Source organism: Lepidochelys kempii, chromosome 1, assembly GCF_965140285.1.
Source record: "Lepidochelys kempii isolate rLepKem1 chromosome 1, rLepKem1.hap1, whole genome shotgun sequence".
Lineage (NCBI taxonomy): Eukaryota > Metazoa > Chordata > Testudines > Cheloniidae > Lepidochelys > Lepidochelys kempii.
The window spans coordinates 220,291,392-220,311,191 of NC_136380.1; the positions used below are offsets into that span (position 1 = coordinate 220,291,392).

At 41.2% G+C, this 19,800-nt stretch overlaps 1 protein-coding gene across 1 annotated transcript; it reads right to left on the reverse strand.

The window, feature by feature from the left end:
• Nucleotides 1-647: 647 nt before the first annotated feature.
• Nucleotides 648-19,517, reverse strand: TIGAR (TP53 induced glycolysis regulatory phosphatase). The gene is made up of 6 exons (XM_073314788.2): nt 19,414-19,517; nt 13,442-13,479; nt 8,543-8,664; nt 6,529-6,606; nt 4,123-4,233; nt 648-2,158 (listed from the first exon to the last, which is right to left on the reverse strand). The coding sequence occupies exons 1-6, from the start codon at nt 19,443-19,445 to the stop codon at nt 1,712-1,714; spliced, it is 828 nt and encodes a 275-aa protein (XP_073170889.1). The 5' UTR covers nt 19,446-19,517; the 3' UTR covers nt 648-1,711.
• Between the last annotated feature and the right edge of the window lie 283 nt (nt 19,518-19,800).

Below are 19,800 nucleotides of genomic sequence, written 5' to 3' on the forward strand. Positions count from 1 at the left end.
CAGCCTCTAAAAAACTTATTACTTAGCATGTGCAAATTGCTATTTCCCCCCCACAGAAGTTATAACTTAGCCAAATTCGGGAGGGTTTTCATAGGGACAGCAAGAGACATCCCTTACACCAGGATAACCTTCTCCATCCATAAAGGTTCAAGTCTCTGCTTCAAAGCATGGGTGCACGAGAACTTCAATGAAGTCGTTGTAAGAATTAGAAAAGATATGGGCAAAACAATGTATTTTCCTTTAATTTCATTTGTTGAAATGGCTGCATCTAGTTTAGATGAAACTTTAAAAAAGATTAGACTGAGCCAGACCCCCACCTTTGAAATTTTCAGCCCAAAAAGTTAAAGTTGTAAGCAGCTTCAATTTTAAATATTGCAACATTAAACAAATTTCTGTGTTAATGCTTAGGTGTTAATCAGTAAAGCACTTTGACATATACAAGGCCCCTTTAAAAGACAACTTGACTAACATGTTAGAAAGTAGCTCTGTTTGTCAGTTGTACAGTCAATCCGAGAGACCACCCTCTAATAGTTCCAATATAAGAAGATACTTATTCTACAAGGCTAAGCACAAATCCTGTATCAAAAATAAACCTTGGGGATGACATATGGCATGCTGAAAATCCAAGAAATTCTACACATAGAGCTTTAATGATTTTATTTACAATCTTTTAAGATATGCAAATTGCGAGCATAGTTTTACTACAACATATACAGAGTCATTACATATGCACTCATACATGTGAATAATAAAGACACCCCAAAAGGTGGAAGAACATACAGTATTACCAGTAACCATAAGCACTCATTGAGTGCTTACAGCAGCCTAGACTCTGCAAACGTAACCACTCATGAGAGTCCCATTTAAACCATTGGGACTCTAGCTAGACACAATGTTCCATGTGCAAGAATTCCTTTTCAGGACAGAGGCCATAACTTTGGCTATGCGCAAGTTAGCACTCCTCACCCTACTAACAGTTTTAAACAATCAACACTGCATTTTTACAGATGGGAAAACAGACATGGAGAGATTAAGAGACTTGCCCAGGGTCTCACAGCTAGTCAGTGGCAGAGCCAGGTCTTCCCCAAAACACCTACTGTTCCATGCTCTTCCCACTAGACAATGCTCCCTCTACTAGGTTATACTATTACATTAAAATAGGAACACATTTACATTTATAAAAAACAACTTACATATATAAAGTTATAGCACAGTAGGTTGGAGAAAAAATTAACTTCCTTAGTTACAGTATTTCTAAACTCTTTGTCATGTAATACCTTTGAAAAACAGCTGATGATATCCATAACATTTTTGATAGAATGGTAAAAAGATATAAAAAACACTATAGCAACAGATATCCAGGAGTCCTGAATAGTAATATCTTTAAGTTCCTATTCATAAAGAATACGTTTTAGTATAATTTTTACAATACTGAATTACTATCAAGCACTAAGGTCATCTTACTGTGTATATTATTGTAAAACAGGTTATTATAATTCTTCAGAATCTTGCAGTACAGTGCCAATAACTGAATTCAAGTCAACCCAATTAACTATTAAGACCAATTTTCCAAATATAACATGAACTTAGTCAAGACTTCTTTGCTAATTAAGAGTATTTTTTAAAATAAATTATTTCTCATGCTTAAATAACTTAAGACTAAAAATGCTATAAAATACATTTAATATTGCTAACATTTTAATTGTTTGAGCTACACATTTTCAGTATTCACATCTGCTAAATGATCATCTCGATTAAGACAAATACAGCTGATTTCAGGTTTCATCACATCTCCATTTCCAAGGTTTATAATGAAGTGACTCACTCCAGTATTAGGGCTCACAGAAGATAACTGAGACTTTTTTAAAGCTGATGGTAAAGTGCACTTTAGATCCAAAACAAAATAACCAAACCAGTTTCTCATGTATGCCCCATGACTCACCACCAATATATTGGGATTTAACATTTTTGTATCTTTGTCAGTATCAGAATTAAGTTCAAGTCCACAGCAGTGGTTTCTCAAAGGGAAAACTGGTTTTCCTTCCAATGTTTCCAAGCCATTGTCTGCCATACCCAGAACAGCTTGTTCTTTCTGACACTCTTCTTCAATAGAAAGTTGACACAGAAATTCAAAGAAACTCTTTGCACGTGCCCTTACCTAAAAAGTGTTAGGAAAAAAGAATATATTTGTGATGACTGCAATAACTCTGTCCAGTGAATTTACTGGTTTCTTTTTAATGGCTTTATAATTTCACTGTCAATTATTTTACGACACATATAAGTTACGTAATCCACAAAGACTGACTAGAAAACTTAAGTAGGTGTATCAGACAAAGGTAAACGAGCTTCCACATGGCAGTTACAGTAGCAGGTCAAAGTACTAAACATGGAGACGATTATTAGTTCTCAGCCCTCTAAATCCAAGGAGGTTGACGATGAAGATAATTTCTCATTTTCATTAAGATAATAGACTAATTTATCATACAGCTATCCATGGGCTAATTTTCGATTTAGGGGAAAAAAACCCAAATCAGTTGCCATTGCCATCAGGTCTAGTTGTTTCAGGTTGGATGATGATTTCAGGATGATGTAGCCCCCCCATCGAATAGGACAGAAAACAAAAACACAAACCCAACCGCAGTGCATACACACTAAAGGTACCAAACACAAAGTCAATTTTGAGCTCAACAGGTTTCTGTACCGATCACTTGGGACACAAAGGTTTTTAAATTCAAATGTAGCCAACTGACAGCTATCTGCATGATGATTCCAAATAAACATATCAAGACTAAAGGAGAATAGAAAGACAGTATTTAAATCCATTCTAGTAAAAGGGAACACAGTAGAATGGAACTGATAAAAGACACTTCTGGTTGAGCTATGCCTGCAATAGAAAAATTTACTCCTGAGGGCATTCTACGCCAAAAGAATTAAAATTTGTGCACAATATTTTAAAATTCTGCAAATTTTATTTGTCAAATAAATGTGGAGGCTGCAACAGGTTGAACAGCACTCTCACTCCACACCAAATGTCTGAAGAGGTCTGTATTTGTGCTATTTCATTTAGTGTTAGTTTCTCCAAATAAGTCATTTTAAAGTAATCATGCATTTCTAATTTAATTGAGGAGCACAGGACACTGGCTGCACAGAGGTGGGTGAGCACAGTGCAACTTCCCATGCCCATCCCCCCCGGGGTCATGGACTCTGCGGTGAGGCTGCATCCAACCCTGACACAATACAAGGACAGGGCCTGCCCCAGAAACACCCCAGTGCCCTGCCCCTCCATGCCAGGCGCACCAGGTGTGGGAGGCAGGCTCAGTAAAGCAGGATCCAAATGTGGAAGGGCTTAGAGTGGGGTGATCCAGATATGCAGGCAGTTCAGTGGGGTGCGGAGTGGATCTGGATGCACAAGGGTTTGTTGTGGGGTTCTGGGAGCAATGGTAATGGGACTCTGAAGGGGATTCAGGTGAAGGTGCTTGGGGCTCAGCAGGGGGGCAGGGGGAGTGGGTCTCAGTGGATGGGGATCCAGGTGCAACTAGTTGGGTCTCAGTGGGGTGGGGATCTGGGTGTGGGTGGCTCGTCGGGGTTGTGGTGCTCATTGAGGGGGTCTGAGTGCAGGAGGGTGAGGCTTGGCGGGAGGGTCTGGGTATGAAGAGGTCTGGATGTACAAGGGTAGGACAGATGAGGGAGCAGCTTCCTAAACAGGGATACCTGAGGAGTGATGGGTGCAGGGGGGAGATGGGGAGGAGTTTGAAGAGCTTCCTGTAGCCAGGGAAGAAATCTGGAGGTGGGTCTGACTCGGCCCCGGATGCAATGCAGGGTCTTCCCCAGTCCCACCTCCTGCCCCACAGTGATTTACCTCTGAGCACCCAAAACCTACTGCTGGGGAGGGTCGCATGACTGCTCCTGTGGCTTCCTCATCAGAAAGCCATTTTTCTGCGGGGAAGCAAAGAAATCTGCAGGGTACATAAATTCTGCACCTGCGCAGTAGCAGAGAATTCCCCCCAGGAGTAATAGCAGCATTCTTTCATTAAAAATACAGAGGTGTCAGCACTAGTATAAAGAAAATGTGTAAGGTAACATGGAAAATGGGGCCTGAACAAACAAGTGGTAATACCATACCTCATCTAGTGTTTCTCCTCCAGATGGTGTAAACGAAGGACATTGCTCTCCAGCAGCCTTTGCCATTGCCTTTAGGTCACTCAATGGCCTTCCTTCAGCAATCCCATATTTCTAGAAAAGACCATTTATAGAAAAGGATTTACTAAATATTAAGAAAAAGTCAGTCATACAAATTCAAACTCAAACTTCATTTAAAGATTCTGTTCCTGTTTCCCTTTTAATATAGGCAACAGGTTGAACAGCACTCTCACTCCATACCAAATGTCTGAAGAGGTCTGTATTTGTGCTATTTCATTTAGTGTTAGTTTCTCCAAATAAGTCATTTTAAAGTAATCACACATTTCTAATTTAATGAAAGAGCCAACATTTGAAACATTAGCATCTACCTGAAATTTATCTTGGGCTATTCTTGGTCTATGTGCCAGAATTTTTCTATCATTCTTGGTCACAAAATCCCAATAAAGGTTATAATGACCTATGTAATGTTATACTGTAAAGGTTACAATGTAGTGTTATAATGTAAAGGTTACAATGACCTATGTCATCACTTGTTTGTAATATAAACCTTCAAAGTCCAAATAGAAAGCATTGGGATTCTGCTGTAGCTAAGTGATACTCAACATACAGGAACATTTTCAAAAGTACAAATGGTCACCCAACTGTCCTCTTATGCCTTTGAAATCTCTCCCATAATTCACAGAATAAAAATCAATTCAGAAAACTAGTCATTGGGATTTTGTTCAATATGAGCACTCTAGCTGTTAAAAATACTCTTGGAGCATCCAAAAAAAGGCTATATTTCACAGCTATGGACAGGTTAGTTTGGGTTCGTTTTTTTCTTAAGATTGGAAAAAAAAGTACTTTAATATATATTTTTAGTTCTCTGACCCTAAGAATTTGTAACCATGTGTTAATTATAATGAGTTGGCTGAGATTATAAAAGCCTCAAATGCTAAATTCACAGCAGAAAATGCAGACAGAATCCCAAGCACATACCCCCTTGTTTCACAGTGAAACAGACCAAACGTCTCATTGTAAAAGTAATCTTTATCATCTTTATCAGATGTTGCATATAGACATTCAGTTCACAGTACACATTGTATTATACACCTTATATTTATAGAGCATCTTTCATCCCAAAGGACTTTACAAACAACACAGGAATCAGTTCATCCACCCCAAAGGTGGAATGCAACACCACCACATCCCCACACTACATCACAGTATGTGAGAACAGATAATATATTTAAGTGAAAGTCAGGTTTACTTCTATGTTACTAGGCATCATGATGGTGAAATTGCTGTAGTAATGCTTACTATTTTGAGAAAACAGGCAGGGGATGCTATACAGTTAAGAAAATGCACAAATGTATAATCCCTCCCTGAGTTATACAAATCCCTGCACTCTACTTACATAATCACTACAGTGATTTCAATATCCATACAGTGAACAAGCAAATCTCCATTACTTACTATAACAGCTCTTCTCTAATTTATTCCCGGACTCAGAATTGAAGTTGTTTGTTAGCAACAAAAGGTACCTCAATATCTTACCCCCTTCAGCCGAAGCTGAAAGGCTCAAAATTGTCCATGAAAGAATTCACAAAAGCAAAGAAATCAGGGTTCTGAAACTTCTGAAAAGGAAGACACTTTACAAAGCCCTTTTAAAAAAAAGCCTTAATTTTCCTCCTTCCTCTCATTCCCTTCCCTCCAGTAGGGCTTATCACCGGAACAACTGGTATGTGTATTGTATATTTGAAGAATGCAGCCTCCGGAACATGACTGCATTGCAGCCATCTTCTAGGGAACAAAAGCCTTCCTGATTCTTCAAGGAAAAAGAAAGAGAGGGGGAAGTGAGGAAATGCTACAGCTTTTTCCTTCTTTTAACAGGGTTACCTTTGGCAGTTTGCTATCTTTTTTTTTTTTTGGTAGTGTCTCCTTTCATTTAAAATTAAGCTGAATGTACCAGTACTATAACAACTTGAGTACACCTTCCTGTTAACGTTGTAACAGCCATAACTTAGGTTAAAACATGCCTCAGACTCAGTTTATTCTGTTCAAGTTATAGTTAAACTCATACAAGAGGTACAATTATGCATTTGTGTAGACCAAAAAAAAAAAAAAAAAAAAAAGATTAATTGGGTAAGTAAAAGAGTCTGCAGGTGATTATATAAGTTAGAGTTAAAGTCAAATTCTGCCTAGTATGAATGCAGAAAGCATTGAAGCAAATGAAAGCCTCCGTATACCTAATGGCAGAATTGCAACTTTCATAATTACAAAGGATGAATTATCAAGCTACCTAAGCATTCAGATAAAAGAGAAATTTAAAATATTTGTATCATAAGTGGTAAGTTACATTTACAAATTATTCAGTTTAAAGACACGAACTAGTAACTTGGCACTTACCCTCTCTCGCAGTCTTGCATCATACTGTATTACAATATCTTTGCAAAACTTATTTTTTCCTATAATTGTGGATGCAGTCTGAAAAAATAAATGTACAAAGTCATATAAAAATACCATTTTTGGATGTTAAAAGGTTCATCAGGGAAAAAAATAGTAATTAATTGTTAGGAAGGAGGTGGTTAAGTGATGTAGATAGGTTCTGCCACACAGCAGGAGTTGCTTGTGATACTAAGTTGTGATATACCAAGGAAAGCAAACATTATACATGACATAACCAATATATTAAGATTGCAAAGTCAAGCACTCAGAAGTTAAAAAATGCCAGAATTATGGCTGCCTGTGCATCTGCATTATGATACCGTCTTTAATTACATGATTGCATTTTTTTTCATGGCCATGAATTTGGTAGGGTCCTATTAATGTGCAACAAGATCATACAAGTTAATAAAGTTAACCTATACTACAACCATTCAATTTCCTTTATTTGCTATCAAAGAAAATAGTTAAGTTGGTTTAATGTTACGTTTTTGATTAACTTGTGGGATCTACAATTTTTGTTTTCCACTAAGAGCACAAATATTGTCTTGTGAAGCAACCAGGTATTAAAGTTAAGCTTGTTAGACTAACAAGGTCCCCCCTTCTCTTTCTCCTTAAATAGGCATTAATGCATGTTAGCCTATTACCAGTCACTTGGGAATTCAGTCCATTCTCCACAAGTTCTCAAAGATACCTGGCAGTGGTTTGGATACTTAGAGCCCTGCAGAGACACAAAATTTATGTCCGCGGACGCAAGTATCCATGGATATAAATTGGTATCCACAGAGCTCTAAGGGCTCTACCTGGAACCACAGAGGTGAAAGCAGCAGCATGTCAGGCCACTGCTCCCAGGAGCCAGCAGCCTGTGCTGGCAGCTCCTCCGGCATGGCTGTACCACCCTGCAGTCTCACCCCCAGCCCCGCTCACTCACAGACACCAGGCTCACCGGCAGCTGTCCCTCGTCAAGTTAACGTGTGCAAGCAGCTCACATGCTCCCGGACAGCAGTCCCTTCCATGCAGTGGTCTGAGTCTCCTAACCAGGAGCGTGCAAGCTGCTTGCACACACTAGCATGATCAGGGACAGCTGGCAATGCAGGGTGTTGGCTCCTGGGAGCAGCGGCCCGATGTGCTGCTGCTTTTGCCGCTGAGATTCCTGGTACAGCCCTGCAGCTCTGTGGATACCAACTTATATCTGTGGATATAAATTTTGTATCTGTGCAGGGCACTATGGATACTATTTCTACTAAATCCTTTAGAGAGTTAAAATATTAATTTTGTTGGGTCCTACTGTCTTAATACCTTCAAATTATTTAGGTACTGTTTATTTTTTACCCTTCTGTTTTATGCTTCTGACCTCTCCTCTTTCACCATTTTGTTACTGTGTTGAATATCCTCTATTAACCATATTAAGTAAAGATGGAAGTGTCACTATTAAGCTAAAAAACTGATGTAGTTTTTAAACCTAAACCACTTCTTAGCATATTTTTAGAATTAATTAAAAAAGATCTTAGAAGTTCCTATATAGTGGCAGCCATTGCCCCTGAACTTTTTGCTTCTGGTCTCTCTCAGTTAATTAAAAACTTAATGGGTTACTACTGGCAATGTCAGCTGTTGATCTTCTTATAAACAGATTTTCCTTGAATATTCACCATCATCACAGCCAGATTCTCTTGAGCTCCTATCACCACTACCTGAGAGGAACTTATGTAGCAGAATTCCATGGTTATGTATATTGAAAAAATACCCATGACCCCTAATGTACAGTGTTCCCTGAAGATGCAAGTCATGGCTGATGTATGTTAACTCAGTGGTATCTTTTAAGCTTCCTTCATTCTTTGGAGAAGAGCTCACCTTCTACATAAAACATTTTAGTTCCAAACTTACTCCCTCCTTCAAAATTGCCACTGCATTATATTGCCCTAGCCCCACAAAGTACTGAGATTTAGATTTACTTTCAATTGCCTGAAAAAGTACTTGCCTGCTTTGCTCGAAGGAGGTCACTTGAGAAGACATGAGTAAACTTTACATTACTAAGAAATATACCAGCAGCATCTGCTTGTCTGAAACCAGTTGCAGAAAGGGGCTCATCCACACCTTGTCCTGAAAAATAAAATTTTCCCAGACAATTTAACATTTGAATTTTAATTAATGTATGATTAATTATATGTAATGCAGTAGCATTCAGCAAATCCTGTCAGGATCGGAGTGCCATGCAAACATGAAGACAATCTCTGCCCCATTTCCCTTTACTGTGAAACTCAGAATTCAATCATCATGCAAACTAAATGGGAAAGAACAAAAGTAATAACTCTAGGAACACACTGAATGATTATTGGTAAAGTGATTATTGGTACAGTATTTAAATTACAAAACAAAAAAGTTAGCTTACATATATCAAAGTAAAAAACACGTATGCAGAAGCCTGATTTTTCAAGAGTGACTAGTGAATTTGAGTCCCTTGGCATCCATAATCAGTAGCTATTTTTAAAAATTTAGGCCAGAATGTTTTTGAGACAAAGCCAAGATAGTTTGATCCCCCTACCTCCACACCATTAAAAAAGATTATTCAAAGTTGTTTTCCTTTATGTATTCTGTAAATACATTATACTTCCCCTGCTGTCTCCCACTCTTTCTGACACCAGAAATCCCCCTTGGGGAAGAGCAGGAGTAAGAGGAGGTTCCATATCTGAAGAAGGTAGCCAATAAGTGTGTTAAAGATGACCAGAATGATCTAAGGGGGGAATTTATAATGCTATGGGGAGTGGCCTTCCCAACAACCCCAAGCCTCATCTCCTTCTCCCCTGGTCCACATTCTTACCTGAAAATGGCATTTGGGGTCGAGAGGCCGGGGTATGTGTCTTTCCTGTCAGATCAGAATAAGTGGAGAACAATGCTACAGAGGTGGTTCTCACACAAAAGAAATCCACCAAGATTTCATCCTCTATGCCTTCAGTGGCAACACAGGCAACAGGACCTCAAGAGATTGCAATTTGATTTCTACATATCTGTATACCTGTATCTGGCCAAGTGAGAGCTTATGATTTTCATTTCTTTGCAATTTTGATAATTATCAATTTTTATTTAATATTTTCTGATTGTTAATTTTGATTTTTACCTTTGCAGTAAGTTAAGTGGGAGTAGGACGGGGACAGGATGGTGCTGACAATGGGGCTGCAGGGGGCTCTCTGTGCAGCTGAGGGGCCCAAGGCATCAGGGTGTAAGGTGTGAAGGCGACTGCAGACTTCGCCCAACAGAGCAGACCCCCACCCCACCCCTGCAAGGAGGAGGACAAGACCCTGGCTGAAGGAGAGACCACCTAACTGCTGAATGGTTCCTGTCCAGGGACAGCTCCTGCACTCCCGGCTGGTGAGTGAGTGGGGCCATGACAGTGGAGCTGCAAAGGGCTCCCCACATGGCCAGTGACGCCAGATCCCTACAGGTGCAAGGGGAAGCTGTGGTCCTGGCCTGATGCAGCAGAAACCCCCCCCCCCCATCCCCCAGGAGTATGAGGGGGAGACCACACCACTGCAGAATGGCTCCTGCCCAAGGACTGAGCCATTCAGTAGTGGGATGGCCTTCCCCACAGCCAAGGGCTCTTCCTCCTCCTCACAGCACTGGCCAGGGGTCTCTGCTCTGCCCCACCAGTACCACAGTCTTCCCCACACCTTGTGCCTGCAGGGATCAGTGTCACTGGCTCTGCCACAGTGCAGGGAGCCCTCTGCAACCCTGCTGTCATGATCCCGCTCTCTTGCTCCTGTGACAGCAGGGCTGCAGCAAGGCCAGTGACACCAGATTCCTGTAGGCACAAGATATGGAGGAGAAGATGCACTCACCCCAACTACTACCAATGGAATTTTTTCCCATCAATTTCAGTGTCAGATGAAACAGATGTTTACCAACCTCTATCGACTTAAAGTGAATCCTGCAAAACCTAGTTATGGCCACCCTGTAGGTTTTAAATATTAAAAGATTCTCTTTAGTTGCATGTGGGAAGGGTACCAAACAACAAAGTGATAATATCCAGTATACAATTTCAAACTAGTGAACAGTAAAAAGAGGTAGTCTAAAAATCAACTGACAGATGTGGCTGGAGACAATCAACGTGCTATTAGATAGTGCCTCAGTTGGTACGCTGTTTCTTTTCCATCAAATATCTATGAAAGTAATCTCATCAGAAAATTTTTGTGAGCAACTTAAGATAAAGTTCTTACTAAGAACGTGAGCATGATGAATTATATTTATATTATATACCACATGTTACAAGAACTTCACAGTTGCAAAGTAAAACATTCATAAGTTAAGAAATGCCAGAATTAAGGTTGCCTGCACAAGCTTAATTCAGCCCCCCTTATTTGCATGCATTATGATAGAGTAATTACATGATCACATACTATTTTTTTCCACCAAATCCCTTCCTCAGAGTACACAGAATAAACAATGCTCACTTACTAAGCAGCTATAGAATAGCTTGTTTTATACTCATTGGTCAACATGTAGTTCCATGCAATATTTACTGTACACTATTCAAACCCTTCTCTGAATATAAAATTATTCCTTTCCTCATGGGTTTTTCTACAATGATCATATCTGAGTGCTTCACAAACAGTTTATTTTCACAACACTCCTGTGAGGCAACAGGGTATTATATCCCCATTTTACAGATGTGGAGCTGAAGCACAGGGATTAAGATCAAAAGTATTCACTAATTTTGGGTGTCCAATTTAAGATGCCTAGGGCCTGTTTTTTCAGAGTTGTTACCATTATATAGTTCTTTGTAAGCTCAAAGCACCACTTCCATTGAATTCAGTTGCAGCTGTGAATGCTCAACACTCCTAAAAATCAGACCTCAGGGTCTCAGGTTGTGCATTCAGATAGCCAGAAACACAAAGTTAGCAGCCACTGCTGAAAAGTTTGGTTTAGGTGACTTATCTAGCATCATGTAAGAACTCTGACCAGGGACAGGATCCACTTCTCCCGGACAGCATGCAACTGCCTTAGCCGTAAGACCATCCTTTCTCTTTCTGCAATTGTCCTCCTCATTCACTATACACCTTCCACCTTGTGCAACAAACAAGGCAGGGGTCCTACAGACGACAGCCTCCGTCACTACACAACCTTTATTCAACATCCCCAACCCTGCAGTTCCTTGTCTAGCCAGTCCCAGTATTCACCCCTCTGGGCTCCTCATCCTACACCCAGTCTCTCCCTCTGAACTCCCTGTCCTAGTCCCAGTCTTCTCCACCCCGGCTCCCAGTTCTCACCACCCTCCTCATCCAAGTTTCTCTCCTTGATCAGTTAATCCCTGTCTTCCTAACTGCCCCTGCCCCCCCAATCTCAGAATATCAGTCGCTTCTCCTCTCCTGCTCCCAGGCTTTTTACCTCAATCTACTCTCTCCACCAACACATCCCTTGCACTGTCTGGATCTAGTTGCTTCTGCATTCCAATCAGGCTGCTTCCTCCTTCACTGTGCCTGAATGCCTACAGGTGAAGCACCCGGCACAAGAGTGTTCCTGCTCTCAGTGCCTGGCACCACAGCAGTCAGAAGAAGCAACTACAGGGAGCCTTACTCAGCCCATGCAGCCCTGGGCTGCAGCATGCTCGGTACAGTTAGAATCTTCAAAGAATTTAGCTGCCAAGCTAACAACTCTCTGAGCACGTGCAAACTGATTTTTTTCAAAAAAGCTCATAACTTGGTGTTGCCATCGGAAAGAAAACAATCCTCCCAACTTTGGCAGAAAGGCACATCCCGAGCACAAATTCAATTCCCTTACCAAATTTCAAGCCCTTGTGCCAAAGCATGGAGGCAAGAGAGCTTCTCAGCAAACAGCCATAAGAATTTTTAATATAAGCAAAACAATGCTCTCTCTCCCCTCAATTTTCTGATGAACAGTATAGTCATATCTCCAGAAACTGTTTAAAAAAATTAGCCTGAGACAGACACCTAAGTTTAGTACTTTTTTGCTAACCAGGAGGATACAATGCATCTATACACATTTATTTAAGTAATTATATGGCTTAAAATAAATTTAATTTTTACATTCATTTTATTATGCTGCAAAATGGTGAATGACATTTACTAGATGATTAATTCTTTTTTAACTCATGATTTGCCTCAACCTGCATTTGGGTGCAAATTGGAATTCAATTAAAAATGCATGAAAACAGCTTTTTGTTTTAGTTAAACCACCTTAAATGTGCTGGATACATATTAAAATAAGTTGATCAAAACATGTTTTGCATTTGAAACTAAATGATTTTATTAAATAAAGGATGTATTATCAGTTGTTTGTGAATTGAACTGATTGTTTATGATCACCATGATCTTTAGAACTTCAGAACAAGTAGAGCTCCTCCTCTCTCACCTCATTTTTATTTAGTCTGGGAGAGGAAAACAAGCTTTTCTGCTTTTTCAATTCCCAATCAGCTTCTCAGCTTTGAAGGAACCAGTAAGTAACTGAACTGAACTACATACACTGAAAAGAAAATATTCTCACTGCACCTGCAACAGAGACTACTACTGTTACAGATGCTTAGACAGTTACTTCCACTAGTTCGGTGGTCTGACTTCCTTTAAAACTTGGGCTTCAAACATATACTACTTGTACTTTTTTTTAAAATTTAGTATATATTAAAATTGTTTAAGTTACGCTTAGGCCTTAATATAGATCATCATAATTTCAAAGTTAATTTTATATAGGTTTATTTTTTTAAAGAAACATGTACTTAATTTAAATATTTAATTTTTTTTAAGTCATCCATTTTTATCCATCCTGATATTGGTAACATTTCAGTTAACCATAGGCTGCCCTCTTGCATAGGTATATGTAATTATTTAATCTCTAACAACCTAATGGTCATAGCAGGATTGACACTAACCTTGAAGTATCTTGTCTTTGTTGTATCTTGTTTCTCCACTGAAAGACAGAAATATTTCAGACAAAGAAGAACAACCTTGTCTAAAAATAGTCAGTCAAAATTTAAAAACATTTAGATACCAGACGTAAACACCTCATCAGCTCAGTACTATAAGGGGACCACATTGCTGTAAGTACAATATCTTGTTTCAGTAAGATGTGCTTAAAGCTATCACAGTAACACTTCAGAAGCTTTTTAAAATAATTAGTTCCAATTACTCCTTCAGTGCTCATTAAGAAAAAGCTTCTTTGGAATCATGGTAAATGTAGTTGCTTAATTTCATAGTTAACTCAGCACTATTTAGTTATCTATTAAAACCTTATCTCCATCCTAAGATAGTCATTTTATGGAAAATGCACACCACTCCACTTTTTTCAATCAGACACCTATGCTTTGAAAGTGAGCCTATACAAAACATAACAATAAATCTGAAAGTATGAAAACCAAAGAAGGAAAATAATTTAGGGGTACAAAAGGTGGAGGGACATAAATAGAATTAAAGAAACAGAAAGGAAAATAGAAGGGTTTATCTACACATGAAAATTAATCCAGAATAAGGTAGGGTGCGAATTTGAAGCAAATGTGTGGATGCTCTTATTCCGAGGCCTAAAATACCATAAACAACACTTTCCTGATAGTGGAGCAGAAGGAATCCTGCTTTGACCACTTAAATATACTGGACAATGCTTTTGAGTATTTTATGGGTAATCTTGTTTTGGCAGAGGGACAGATTAAGTCTTTCCATTCTCCTATTTCTACATTTTTACTGAGATCTCTGGATGGTTTTCAAAATAAAAGAGATGGAAGCAGAAGTTTGAATCATTGCAATATAAAGCTGACTTTATTCAAAGGTACAAATAAAGCCCCCCCATCATCCAGACAATAACACTTAAGCATACTGTATTGACTTCAATGGACCTATCACATGAGTAAAATGACATGCCTTATCATTTGCAGGATTAAGGCCAACGAAAATGCCGACTTTCCAAACAAAGAACTATTTATTGACAATGCTGTAACAGAGGTTCTCAAAATGATCTGGACAGATGGCTGGTCACACATAAGGCTGGCTATTTCTCCTCAATAAATTACACATAAATACTTTCCACATAAAACAACTGCTGTAATTGCCACAGAGTTTATGTGATTCTAAAAAGGAGGGCATCTGATTCACAAGACAATCATTCTAATAAAATATGGTCAACACTACAAGACAGCAAGAACTCCCCACAATAGCACATACAATAAGACTGCCAAGTAGACAGTGAGGATGGGATTTTCAAAAATGCTCAGAATCAGCCTAAATCTGTTCCCATTGAAGTCCATGGAAGCAAAGTCAGGCCAATGCAGAGTACTTTTGAAAATCCCACCATAATATTTCAAATTTTCTAAAGAGAACCATGGTTTCAATCTGATGTATTTTCCTACTGACCAAAAAGGGAAGACTGCAGCTGGATCACTAAATCAGTGGATTTAGATTTTTAAAGGAAAACAGGAATAATCCAAACCAGAGGAAAATAATTAAAATCCACATCTGGGGTTGCATTGTGCAAGCATAAAACTGTATTATGCAAAGTAAACAAAGATTACTTTCCCCCCAATATTTACAAATATTTTGTTTGAAAATAGCCTTTAAACATCTGAATCAGGGGTATGGAGGTGAAATTTGATTTTGATTTCTCCACACACATGCCCACACTAGACAGTACACTATTCATATTACACAGAAGTCTTTTCACAGAGATCCACTGTGACTGAGAGAAAAAGCTAAGGCTATATATTTTGAAGAAGTCAATGATGTCAGTGCTTGTTTCCACAGTACTATCTTATTACTAAATGAACTCTCTACCACTGCCAAGTCAGAGTATTTTTGGCAAGAGGTAGGTCTTATGACCAACCAAGCTGGTCTATAAATAGCCTTAACTAGCCTCACATGCAACAGTGCCCATTATGCAACATCAAAAATCATTGATATAATCAGTCTTTATCTTAATGGGTTACTAAAATACAGAAGAATAATTTCGAATGTTTAGTTCTAACAGAATATTTACCAGATGCAAAATTTTCAACAAGTATTTCCCAGAATGTTACCACGGATGTGTCACAAAATATGTTATAACAAAGAATTATGTTAGGTTTTATTCCAAAACAGTTAATAGGTTAAACTACTACATCTCGTGAACGTTATTTGAAACCACGGCATGTCATCTTTCTGTATCACAACATTTTATTCTTGATATGCTGTAAATAGAGAAAGGCAGACGTCTGCATTTAGGTCCCTTCTGTAGTAACTTTTGTTAAGTTTTAAGTGCTTAACAAAATAGAAGTTATCAGGAAAAGTTCAAAACCAAAACTCTTTAGAATTATAAAACAATGTACATTTGATACAATCAGAGTAGTTTGTAAAGGAAAAAACTCCAAAAAAATGATGTCAAAGTTGCTAAAACTTCTGCAAACTTTAGCTAAAGTGCTAGAGAAGGTAACATCTTTAAACAGGCATTCTGTCCTTAATGCATATATTTTTTTTCTTACTTTTGGCCTGGAGTTTAGAGGTTAGCTAATAACTGCACCTAAGTTTGTGTAGGTGGAAGGGTCCATTATTATATGAAGCTTTCTTTTAAATGCCTGCTATATTTGTTAAAGTTCAAGACTTAATAAAAGAGATGTGACATATATACAATAGGTTCAATTTTATGGCATTTAGACATAGCTCTCAGACCCCAGCAAGTTGCCAATGCCATCTTCAACTGGGAAAAGTTTGGGGACAGATGCTCTAGCCGTAAATTAATTTTAAGAACAAGTCTCAACTAGGAGATAAAAGGTGTCTCTCAGAATACAGTTTAAGAGAGAGGCACAATGATAATCGTTTCACTGCTATGTCGCTATATTGTTACCTTATAGTTAGAGAATAAAAGATCTCTATTGGGGTTTGAACAAATGTTCGTTTTGTCATTTTCTGATTTAAGTGCCTCACAGTGGAAGCTTCACCTTTATTACATAATGCAGTTCCCCAGGTATTTAGAAAGGAAAAAAGATGGAGGGGAATTACCTACATGTTTCTCTAAAGATATAGTTTAATTAGAATCCTACCCTTGGGTCTTGTGCTTCCCTAGCACTCAAACATTTTTAGACTTTATGGTGATTAATAGTTATACCTCCTGAACAGATGAAATGTCATTATCTTCAGAGTGATAGATTATAAAGCCAGAAAGGATCACTGTGATCATCCTCCTGTATAACAGGGCCAAAGGACTTCCCTGAATTAATTCCTGTTTGAAAACATTCCCTTCAGTTCACTGATGAGAAGGATGCAAAAAGCTCCCTAATAACTATATGACAACTATCAGAAGCTGTAAAGTAATTTTTCACATCCCACCTCTAACAGTGGGAAGGTAAGAATCCACCCAAATACCTCAGTATTGCACGTGTCCATATTTGAGCTTTGTACAAAGCATAACAAGCAACAGCACAAGAAATATCACGCTTTCAATTAGTTAATAGTTGTCCCTACCAAAGACTGAAGTAGAGCTGTAATTGTTACGGCCAGAAATGGAAATTGCCTCCAAACCATATTAAGATAAGAATCTCAAGTGATTCAAAAAGTCCCCAAAATAATTAGCCAAAAAGTTTTAGTTTTCCGATAGGCAGGGGTAGTTGGCCTAACATCCTTACTAGCTCACTCACATTTAGGTTAGCATTTTGGATCTTCTGCCCACCCTGCAGCACATCGTTACTGAAAGTAGTAACATGTCCTTGGGTGCATTTCATTGAATAATGGATGTGACAGCTATAGAAACAGCAAGAATCTATATTCCAAAATTTAGCTTATCCACAAAAGAAGAAGCTCCAGTGTTTATAAAGTGTAGAGAAATCACTTGAGAACAGAAATTAAATAAAGTACCACTTTATAGTACAAAAGGAGACTTCAAAGTCATCTTGAATCACAGCCAGAAAAGACATTCTGTCTAGTCTCCTCTCAAGAAATCAACCATTTTGAATTCCCTCCTCAGAGAGTGGTGGAGAGAGAAAGGGGCAAAGCGTTTGGACATTAGCTGAAATGTAGAGATATGAGCAGATTGCAAGATTCAGGGTCAGGTACCCTTAGGGCACAGAAGCATGGATTTTGGGTTTCTGGCACTTTCCAGGAGTCCACCGAGATGGTACAAAATTGTCATTGAACATTATCAAATGTGTATTTCCTGTAAATAAAGGGGAGGGAAAGAATGGGTAAATTCAATGGCATCTTAAACACCGTGCATGCATCCAAAGCTACTATGTCTGGGAATCTTTGTAACAGGTAACTACGATACTAACAATGACCACTGCAGTAACTAATGGATGAGGGAACATCCATTCACAGTAGTGAGGCAAAGCTAATGCCTAGGCAAGCTACGACTCAGGATACGTCTACACTACAAGTGCTACAGTGGCACAGGTGGGAATTCTGCACCACTGCACAATACAGAATTTTGTAGAAATTAATGTTGTGCATGCAGAATTTCCCTCTCCTCCCCCCCCCCACACACACACAAAAAGGGGCTGCAGATATGTCCGACGCCCCTTGCTATACCTGGCAGAGCCCAGCTTGCAAACAGAGGACAAGGTGTGGGGGAGGGAACTGGAGAGTTTCCCAGCACACCCTGAAGGAAGGAGACAGCGGTGCACAGGAAACCCAGCTCAAGCCTTGGAGCCAGCATCAGGCAGTTTCTTCCTCTGGATCCCTGGGCTCTGTAGAGAAGGGGATGTGAATGTCTGGGGTGAGGGCACAGCTGGCTCCCGGGGGGGAGTAGAGAGTGAGAGCGTCTGAGTTGGGAGGAGCTGTGGCTGGGCTGGGAGCAGGGGAAGTGTCTGGGCCACCAAGGTTGGGCTCTATAGGGAAGGGGGCTGAGAAACAGGAACTGGGTTATCATAGGGCGTTTCTTCAGCTCTCTACTCCTGGGGGAAACTGTGTGTGTGTCTGTATTGTCGCAGACATACTTGCTGACAGGTATTTTGAAATAAATTACCAAAATAATTGAAACCGGTGTGATTATATAGCGTTATTTTGACACATAAAATTTACAGAATTTTAAAATATTCTGCACAGAAGTCATAAGTTTTGGGCACAGAATTCCCTCAGGAGTACACTACGGAGCAGACACATAGCACGTTGTGGGAAGGGGATTTTCTGTAGGTAGGTTAACAGAGGGATTCTTCCATTGTCCCAGCCGCACCTATACCAGGGGTCAGGTTGCCCTAACCACGGTGCAATGTTTTGCCACCGCCTTGCGGAGAGATGCAACGTTGTAGGCGCTGAACAGGACCAGTGTACGCCCCCACAGCAAGTCACCCACCCTGGGGCAGGCCGGGGACTCCCCGCCTCGCTTTGCCGACTCGAACGCGGTGTCGCCTCCTGCCCGGGGGCCGCAGCCCAGCTTTGGCGAGAGGCGGGGGCGGGGAGGGAGAGGCCGGAAGTTCCTTTCTCGCAGGGGGCCGCAGGCAGCCCAACAACGAGCCCCGCCAGACACCGGACAGCGGGACGCAGCGGCGAGGGGCGGAGGCGGTTCACAGCCAGACTCGGGGCCTAAGGAGAGCCCCGGGCCCCTCCGGCCCCCGCGACTGCCCCGGGCCTCTTCTCCCCGCAGCAGCCCGTGCCCGCCCCCCGCGGCTCCAGCGCGTGCGGGGCCTCGCTCCATCGCGGCTAGCGCGGGTGGGTGCAGCCGCCCTGCCAGGGGAGGGACGCGCCCCCTCCAGGGTCCGAGCCGGAGCCCGGGGACCTGCCGGCGGGAGCGGCCCCGGCCCGGGAGCACGGAGCCGGCCTCGCCTCGCCTCACCGCCCGGGGGCGGGGGGAGGTTTCTCCACGGGGGCAGGCGGCGACTCCGCCACTGCCAGTGGGGGGGGGGGGGGACTGGGGTCCGGACTCTCGCTTTCACCCCGCCCCCCTGCCACTCACTGCCGGACGATGGTCAAGGTGAACCGCACCATGATCCGGTGAGGAAACGGCCTCCGCGCGCTCCCTCCAACCGGCTTCTCGCCCCCGCCCCCTTACGCGGCGACGCCCACCTCTCGCTCGCCTACTGGCCCTCACGCTGCCTGACGTCACAGTTCTCTTTAAACCGCTCCACCAATAAAGCGTTTCCTTCTCCGCGCCGCTCGCGGTGGGTGAGATCCCGTGCAGCGCCTTCAGGAGGCGGGTGCGCGCGCGGGCGCGCGCACAGCGGAGGCGGGAGGGCGCGGGCGCGCGCACAGCGGAGGCGGGAGGGCGCGGGCGCGCGCAGGTGGAGGTTGGAGCCGCTGCCGCAGTCAACGGTGCCTGTGCGCGTGGAAACCTGTTCGCCGC